This window comes from Galeopterus variegatus, unplaced genomic scaffold (assembly GCF_000696425.1).
Source record: "Galeopterus variegatus unplaced genomic scaffold, G_variegatus-3.0.2 Scaffold3698, whole genome shotgun sequence".
NCBI lineage: Eukaryota > Metazoa > Chordata > Mammalia > Dermoptera > Cynocephalidae > Galeopterus > Galeopterus variegatus.
In genome coordinates, this window is record NW_007729809.1 from 182,124 (window position 1) to 191,731 (window position 9,608).

A 9,608-nucleotide genomic window follows, 5' to 3' on the forward strand; every position below is an offset into this window, starting at 1 on the left:
CAAACACAGCAATACTGACATATATTTTAGCTGTGTATTACTTTTCTCTCCTTCACGAGTTTAGGAGACCTTTCAGGGGCCAGGGACTGTGTCTTTTTTATCTGTCCCAGTGCCAGGACCTATAGAGTAGATGCCCTGAATGTTTGCAGAGTGGATGGCACTCGAGCAGCTGGGCAGGCGAGCACCACAGGGCACGTACCCCTGGAGTGGGTAGAGCAGCCAGACAGGCAGGCAGGGAGCTGGTGGAATTGTTATAAATAAAAATCATTCGTTTCCCCTCAAGTAAAAATAGTCATTTTCCCCCCTCAACTAGTATTATTAAGCACCTACTGTATTTGGCACAGTAGGGGATACTAAGCTGTTTGAAATACAGTCTCTTAAGAGTCTTAAGATTTGGTGGGCAAAGCCTGTACATCGTGGCAGAACAAGGCACAGCTGGCAATAACCATGAGGACAATATAAACAAGTTTCATGGGACTTCAAAGAAGACAGAGCCTGGTGATAAGAGAATAGGCTTCATGGGGTCAAGGCCATCTGTGCTGGACTACTCGAGGGTGGAGACTGGTGGGCTTGCTGGGTGGGGTGGGGGGAGATGGGCCATGGGGGTGGGTGTTGTGAGGCACATTCCAGTGGAACAGAATGATCTCTCTGTGAGAGTCGACCGTGTAATCTACGATTTGGAAATGGGGCAGAGTTCCTTTTGATTGGCTCTGAATGGCCTCCTTGAATTAATTGTGCATGTATTGTGTTTGTTTTTCTGTAGGCACAGACCATGAATTACGTGGGGCAGTTAGCCGGCCAGGTCTTTGTGACCGTCAAGGAGCTCTACAAGGGGCTGAACCCCGCCACCCTGTCAGGATGCATAGACATCATAGTTGTTCGCCAGCCCAACGGGAATCTCCAGTGCTCCCCTTTCCACGTGCGCTTTGGGAAGATGGGGGTCCTGCGCTCCCGAGAGAAAGTGGTAAGAGTGTGGGACCCTGTGACGTGGAGCGCTGGCTCTCTCCTTAGAGAAAATCATAGTGTTTCAGGAGTGTCACCTGTCTTGAGCTCGAGACCCAGGATTTTAGCTCTCTATTGGAAATGGCTGTTCACTGAATGGACAATTACTAATGCAAATCGTTCTGGTCACTATGGCTGAGTAGATGACTGAAATGCCAGGCATGCACCAGCTTTTTGTCATGCTGCTGGGTTCGGTGGGTCGGGCATTCAGATGGAGCAAGGCAGAGGTGGTCTGTCTCTGCTCTCCACTGTCTGGGCCACAGCTGGAAGACTCAAAGGTGGGGGGCTGGCATCATCTGATGACCCGCTCCCCCCATGGCTAATGGTTGATTCTGGCTCTTTGCTGAGGCTGTGGGCCATCCCTACACATCTACACCTCTTCATGTGGTCTGGGCACCTCACAACATGCAGCTGGCTATGAGGGAGGGCATCTCAAGAGAAAGGGACACTCAAGAGCCAGGGGATGCTGTGTTCTTTCTGTGACCTGCCATGTAAGCCACGCGGTGTCACTTCTGTTGTACTCTGCTAGTTGGGATAATCACAAGCCACCTGGGCTCAAGGGGTGGGGAACTAGGCTTCATCTCTGAATGGGGAGTGTTAAGGCTCTGGAAGAGCATGTAGGACCAGAAGTGTTGATGTGGCCGTTTTTGGAAAAAACTGTCTGCCACACAAATTGAAAGAAAAAAATCCTTAAAAATAGATTATACATTTCTTGCCCCTACTGAATGTGGAATTTGGAATGATGTGTTGTGACTGGTTTTTTGAGTGAAGTTCAGGAGGAAGCTCTTTGTTGAGAGTGTTTCAAGGATTGCAGCCAACAGCAGACAACAGTTCCAGGGTGTAATTTTGAAGACTGGGGCTGGGGGACTTTGGTTGTTGAGTGAACTCTGCCACTAACCAGCTGGCTGACCCTGGGCCAGTCACCTCCCCTTGTTTGGCCTCAGCCCCTCAGCTGGTGGGGAGGAGCTGGTGGTCTTGGGTTCCATCCTGTTCTGACCTCCATCCTTCATGGTTGGGGGCCTGCTCTTCTGAGCCCAGAACCGTCCAGTGCTCAGGTAGCACTTGTGCTGGATTGGACTGACTGACCGAGATTTTGAGTTGTGAGCTAGTAAAGGCAAGTGTGTCTGTAGAGGCATGGCCAGGCCACCCTGTGAGGTTTCCTGTTGTGGTGAAGGGAGCTCGTTTTCTCAACCATGTCTTTCCTTCAGGTTGACATCGCAATCAATGGGGAATCTGTGGATTTGCACATGAAACTGGGAGATAACGGAGAAGCATTTTTTGTTCAAGAAGCTGATAATGATCAGGTAAGGAAGGCTGGTGGTCAAGGTTACCTCCTAGTTTTGAGCGATGCTTATCTGGAGATGAGGCAGAAGTTTGTGTGGAGAAGTAATCCTGGTGCCCGGCTGTGTGGATGACAGCAGCAGAGAAGAGCAGCTGTTCACCTGTCCCGGTGAGCCACACGGGGCATGTGTGCTGGGTCCACACAGGCCCAGCAGCCCTGTCCTGCTTCCGTTTGCTCGATGTCACATACTGGCCCGAACTGTTGTGTGCAGAGCATGCAGGTTATGCTGGCGTGCCAAATCTCAAGTGGCCGAATGTTCTGATTTTCATTTAGCGAGTAACCAAATCACTTTTATTTTTCATTGCTTTAACTTTTAATTTATTCCATTTTTTCTTTTGTTGCTGATGCTTTTGGTGTCATAGCTAAGAATCAATCTTTTGCCTAATCAAAGGTCATGAAGATTTACCACTGTGTTCTCTTCCAAGACAAACCATGGTTTTTATTCCTCCATTCACTGAACAAGCCACTTTGAAGGGATCTGATGTAGCAATTCTTCAGTGAAATGCACTTGAATTAGTTCCTGTGTGGGAAGACAGCATGATTAGCTCTGTGTAGCTCCATGCTCTAGAATGAATGTCCACGGTTGCAAGTGCAGGACAGAGCAGTCACAGGCACTGCCTCCACTTGGCCTGGCCAGGTGTGGGAGGAGGATCCCAGCGTTCCATTCTGTACCTTCACTGCCTGTAGTTAGTCCGTGGCCGTCAGGATCCCTGCCCATCTGCTCTTTGTCCTTATGAAGTGGGAAGGCTGAGAATTATTCATTGGTTCCTAATGGTGCTTTGACAGAAACTCTACCTCAAATGGACAATTGTGTTTTTGACTTCTGTTTGCACCGGTTTAGACAAATTTTGAGAGCTGTTGAAGCATTTTGGGCTGGGATGCCGCCCAGGGGGCCTGCTTGGCTGGCCTGATGGGGTGCCTGGGGCAGCGGCTCGAGTCCCACACAGATGCCTCTTATTTTCCTGGGAGGCTGCTGGAAGTTGGGGAGACTGTGTCCTTGTCACCAGCTTGCCACATGATGCCACTCCCTCTGCTTCTGTCTCAATGTACTTTCCTAGCCCTTTCATTTCCAGTTCTGCAGATGGCCGAGAACCTCCTCTGCCCTTGACCCCATGTCTGTGCCCCTGCTTCACTGGTCCAGCTGAGCAGCTTGGTGAGCCGGCCTCTCACTCCCTTCTAGCCTAAGGCTACGTCCCTCAGATGTGGACTTTATATTTTTATCATAGCTGATGCTCTCTAAATGTATTTGAACTATCAGTGGTGTATTTCTCTTGATCTCCTCTCTTATACACACACACACACACACACACACACACACACATTATATTTTCTTGTTACCAAGTTTCTCATAATAAATGAATTATTCATTAATACAAGGATTGCTATAGATTTTTTGAAAGCTGCTGAATTGATTGTCAAACAACTTTTAAATTGACAGGTTGTGTGTTTTTTCCTTTCGTTCTTAAGAAGAGGGTCAGTATCTAATTCCTTGATAGTCATAAGCCTGGATATGCCCTGCGGTAGGCAGGGCTATCAGCTGCTTTTTTGTTTTTGTTTTTTAGATTACTCTTATCATCTAATTCAATGCATGTTAAAAAATACACACATACACATTCTATCTCATACACACACACACCACCCCCCTAACGATCCCCCTCGCACACCTACTCCCTCACTGAAATGCAAGATTGAGCCCAGTTCCCAGCACAATGTGATGACTCAAAGCCTATTTTCTTCTTTGCTCTGGATATTCTAGACAGAGTTGAAATCACTGATAATTACCTCACTTTGTTATAATTATATAAATGCAGGTTTGAGTACAAAATGGCACTTAATGAATGGTTGACTTTCTGATCTTCTATCACATTGGGCAGCCAGGTCTCTGGATCACTGTGCTGTGATGTTCTGTCAAGCTGCCCTGCAGTGGACCTCCCTGAGGAGCGCTCGGGCTCTTAAATTATCACTGGATGGCCTTTGGCATGTGCCTGCTCTTTAAACCCAAACGAAGGAGAGACTCTTTTTTGAAAATTTGTTCTTGTCTGTAGGAAGTGATCCCCATGTACCTGGCCACCTCCCCCATCCTGTCAGAAGGAGCCACAAGAATGGAATGTCAACTGAAAAGGAACTCTCTAGATAGAATAAGAAGCCTGGACACCAACATGCCAGCCCAAGTTATACCTCCCAGTGAGGCCCCTTCAAGTGGCTCTTTAGGAAAGAAGAGAAGGAAAAGGAGGAGAAAGTCCCAACTGGATAGCCTGAAAAAAGACGACAACATCAACACGTCTGAAGACGAGGACATGTTTCCCATAGAGATGAGCTCGGACGAGGACATGGAGCCTCTGGACAGCAGCAGGTAGTGCTGAGGGCAGGAAGGGCCTGTGTTAGGACTGGATGCATTCAGTTTTTAATGATTTTTATAAACTCTTTCTTTTCAGAATTTCTTATTCTTCTGTTATGCACTTGTGATTGAAGTTTAGAATCATGTGGACCCAGTCTTAGAGTGGTATAAAGATTTGACATAGCTTAGAACTAAGAGAGGGTTGGAAACACCAAACCTCCTTGCTGATAGCTTCAGCAGTTGGGAATCAAATAGAGAAACAGGAACTGAGCAAGTCAGTAGTTCATAAAAAAACACATTTTCTTGAGAACCTATTTATTCTTATTTGAGCACCAACTGTGTACACAGCAATTGGGCTGATTTATAGATAGGGGCTGAGAGGTGATAGGCTTAGGGTTAAAAATGAATGTAGAACATGCTTAGTTTTCTCTAGAAGCAAACTTTTTCCTTTTAAATTAGAATTAGACCCAAAGTTTAACAGACATTTTTATTCTATTTTTCTTTGCTTCTACCAGTATAGTAAAATTCTGTTTGTATGTGTTACTGTTTTGGTGAAAAATGCCTGTTTTAAAAGATGAAACTCATTTTTAAAGGATATTTGATGTTTAAGATTTTTATGTAATCTGGTGTAATTTTTGATAATTGTTTTTGTATCTTGTTTACATAAAGAAGGGATAGGGAACATCAGAAATATCCCCCTGCTTCTCTATTCAGAATAGAATACATTTTTTTTCTGTCTAAAAATAAAGATAAATTGGCAATGTCGCCTTTCCTAATATAGCCTCTGATCTGCTCTAGGCTCAGAAACTGGGTAGTTGGGTTTATTATAATCGTCCGTCCCGCATGGCTTTTAATTCCAGAATTTAGCAATAGGTATTTCAGGTAACATCAAAAATGCAGACAGATGGCCTTCACATAAGTGAATATTGAATTATATTTTGTAAAGAGTGTGCTTCTACCTGCAATTAGGTAGTTTTGCAGTAATTTTGTAATCATAAGACACATTTAATTGATGTCGCTTATTTCTTTTGCTAGACAAAACACAACCTGTGTATGGCCGTTCAGTTATTTGACAGCTCCACCTGTATGTGGCAAGTGCTTTATAACGTGCTGGGGCCAGTTTTGGGGTGATCTGCCTTTCAGGCTTCTGCAAGGTGAAATGTACATGGTGATGATAAGATTCCACAACGGGAATTAGGAGCGGTGTGATCATCCTGTGCACGTATACGTCCAAGTGGTTAAACCAAATAATTATAATTTATGATTCAGCCAAAGCGTAAACACACAAACACATTTATATGTGCCTATATCTCACTTTTTCTCTCTGCACTGACTGTTATATGCCTGGGTGTTTAAAAGAGATCATGTTAATCTACAAAGCATTTAGAGATAATCAAAGAAAAAATTGGAACTTGACCTTATTATGAACCTGTCTAATGATTCTTTGACTGTAATCTGTTTTTCTCCAGAACTCTTCCTGATGACATACCTCCATTCCAAGATGACGTGCCTATGGAAAACCTTTCCTCAGTCTCAAGTTATCCTCAGTCGGCATCATACCCTAATTCAGATAGAGAGTGGTCACCTAATCCAAGGTAAGCTGCTGTGTGTGTGTCTAAGTGTGTTCACCTGTCCTGATCTAGTGGATTTGAAGTCAATTATAAGAAGTAGATCTAAGAAAATAGTGAAACAAATAAAAAACAAAAATAATTAGGACTAGAAGAAAAAAATGAACTATAGAGTAGGAGGTAGAGATTCATATTAAAAACAAAATGTGCGGATCATAAACTTCTATCTGATATCATAATCCATCTGCAAATATGGTTCTTAGCTCCCTGGAGTTGATGTTGAAAGGAAAAACACTTGTTAAGTTACATAATGCTGATTGTTAACAGGAGAAAACAGGGTGCCAGAGGCTTTCTTGATACTTAGCCTTAAAGTCAAATTCAAAGACACAGACATTACTTCAGGGGCTGCTGAGGTCATTGAAGGCTGTTAGAATGACTCCTTTCCCCCATGCTTAATCCATTCTGCTGATTTCAAGAATATTTATTTCCCTGAAATGAACTCACAGGTTGCCCTGGAGTTCCAGTAAAAACTTAGAGAACTAGAGCTGCTCAGTGTGCAGATTGCTATCCTGAAAACTCCAGGCATGTTTAAATCAATGAAACCTGCAAGAATATGGGAGCCCTTCTGAATGGTTTTCCAAAGGACTGGGGAGGGGGCAGATCTGAATTGTGAGTTCTCAACAGCAGCAATATCACCTCAATTGGGATGAAAATTGATTTTGGGGTGGCAAAAAGTCTTAGACATTATAAAGATTTGTGGCCTCTAAAGAACCACAGCACATAACTACATACACACTATATCCATGGCATTAAAATTTCATGGTAGTTGAGAGAACTGTTAACATCTCAAAATGCTTGGGGTGTGGGGTGGAGATAATGAAAAAAATGTTGAGAAACACTGACCTAAACGATGGCGACATCCTTTGGTTGTTTTTGTACCTAATGCCTTAGATTTACTTCTGGTTACAGTGGAAGTGTGTGAGCCCCTAGATGCTCTGGTGTGCGACAGTGGGTCATACCAAAAACCAGTCTCATTCAGACACCACTCCTTTTTCCAGTTTGATTGGGGTGATCTCATGAATGAGACAGCACAGGCAGCAGTGTGTGCTGAAGTCGAGGTTGGAAAAAAAATAGCCGTGTCCCATACCTGGTTTCCAGCCAAGACTCACAGTGGATGCTAGTCATCCAGAGTGAGGCTGGGGGCCTGTGATGAGGTCCCCTCCTTGAGATCCATCTGCCTCAGACCAGCCCTGTCCAATGGAAACATTGTGATTAGCTACACATGTAATAAAATTTTCTAGTAGCCATATTTAAAAAGTAGAAAGAAACTTGGCCCATTATATCCAAAATATTATCATTTCGACAAGTAACCAATTTAAAAAAAATATTAATGAGATATTTCATATTCGTTTTTTCATGTTAAGTCTTTAAAATCGTTGTGTATTTTACATATACAGAACATCTCTATTTGGACTGGCCTCAGAGTGCTGAATAGCTTCATGTAGCTATTGGCTTATGTTGTATAGTACAGATATAAAACCTTTCTAGAACCTCATACTTTCTTTCCCTAGGTTTGTGGAGATAAACGCTAAGAGGGAAAAACACAGTAATTTAGGAAGGAAATAATGTGGAATGTTCAGAAACCACTAATAGGTTGAAAAACCTGTTCAAATGCTATACATTAATTTTAAGAATTTAAGAGAAATGTTTTAAACACAACCCTGAGTATGTTTCTCTGTCTTTCATGCTTTGCTTTATGAATTCAGAACAAGGATGGTGTCAGATTATGTAGATCTAACCACTATCAAATGGAATTTTGAATTAGAATAAATAGATACATTTCCATACTGGGAATGGTGTATTTTCTTTCATTCCAGTTAACAGCACAAATGATCAGATCTCTGGATTATGGAGTATGATTAAGCACTAAACTGTGATCAGAGAAAAACAATCTTATGGGCACATGGATGAAATAGAAAGTGAGATGGGTCTTTTGTCAGTTTCCTGTTTTTGTGGTTCAGAAAATTCATGTTGGCTTCTTAGTGATTTCAGCATGTGGTCCTCTGCTGTTATCAGAAGCCTAAGTATCTTCATTTTCCGACAGATGTTATTGTTGAGAGCAGTCAATGATTTCTGTGAAGTTTAATTTAATTGACCTGTGATTTTTTTTTTTTTCTTTCAATGTGTGTCACGTGCTGGCATCCAGTAGCCTGGTAGATTGCAAAAGGAACCCCCCTCATCTTGCAGCTGCCGCCAGGGGAGGTCTTTCTAGTTCTTGCCCGCCACAGTCTGCCCACTTCCATGCCTCGGAAAGGTAGAGGAGTTACTTTCCCCACTGGGAGATTTTCCATAATGAAAATTTTGATCTAACTCTTACAAATCGATTTTACCACTAATCAAATTACTTATCAAGAAAATACTACAGATTATATGAAGTGAAAATTTTGATCTAACTCTTACAAATCGATTTTACTAACTAACCAAATTACTTATGAGGAAAATACCTGTAGGTTATTGTTTTCCTTTTATTTTAAGCATTTCTGGATTATTAGATTTTTGTAAAGTCCTAAATTTGACTCTGTGGAAATTAAAGTTAAGTATATAATTCTGCCTAATTCTGTGGAGTGCTTTGAAAAAATAGAATAATGAAATATAGATTGGGAGTATGATCTTTTGTGTCTAGGGTTGTTTGACAAATAAGTTTACAAGATATTTATAGGATGCACTTTAGATAAGTCAGGTTATTATAAATACTTAAATGGCTTATTAGGCTGTCTGAATAATGGGTTCAGACATTTTCCACAGCATATCTAGAACAGAATTTTGGAGAATAGCATTGGATGGATCTTAGCTAAGTTTAGATCAAGATTTGTATTTTTGTTTGATGCGGTTGTCTTAGATTTCTGCTTTATTCCCTCAATTTTGTCCACACTTTGACCTCCCTACTTTGTGGACTTACATGGTTTACTTTATAAACTTTAGCAAATGAAGCTATGCTTAGTTTCTTCGTAGAAAACTTTTCTTCTTTTTGATTGAAGAGCCAAACCTCAGAATGTACTTCATTCAGAGGTCATATGTGCAGAAGAAAGGCCATTTTAAAATGAGCTAAGCAAATTATAAACAGTTATAACTAATTTGCCTAATTGAGACTGGCAAAAATACTGAAAAATATTATAAGGCTAATAAATACTCTGTGTATGAAAACCAGTGACCTTGTAAGCTTATTTTTTTGAACAACCCTTATCTTAGAAGTCTAATATTTGATTATGAGGCATTTTGGAGTCATCTTTCTGATAAATTACACTCAGTGCTGGGACGTCTTTTCCCCAGTTCATCTTCAGTCGCTCTGAGTTCCCTC

General features: G+C 42.0%; 1 protein-coding gene across 1 annotated transcript in view; it reads left to right on the top strand.

Annotated features, from left to right (window-relative positions):
• Positions 1-684: 684 nt before the first annotated feature.
• LPIN1 (lipin 1) overlaps positions 685-9,608 on the top strand; it is a gene marked incomplete at its 3' end in the record, with an annotated part of 37,392 nt that continues 28,468 nt past the window's right edge. Inside the window, exons 1-5 of the mRNA XM_008585754.1 lie at positions 685-964; positions 2,211-2,306; positions 4,390-4,697; positions 6,152-6,277; positions 8,457-8,564. Coding sequence (XP_008583976.1) covers positions 773-964; positions 2,211-2,306; positions 4,390-4,697; positions 6,152-6,277; positions 8,457-8,564 — 830 coding nt within the window. The remainder of the gene's footprint in view (positions 965-2,210; positions 2,307-4,389; positions 4,698-6,151; positions 6,278-8,456; positions 8,565-9,608) is intronic.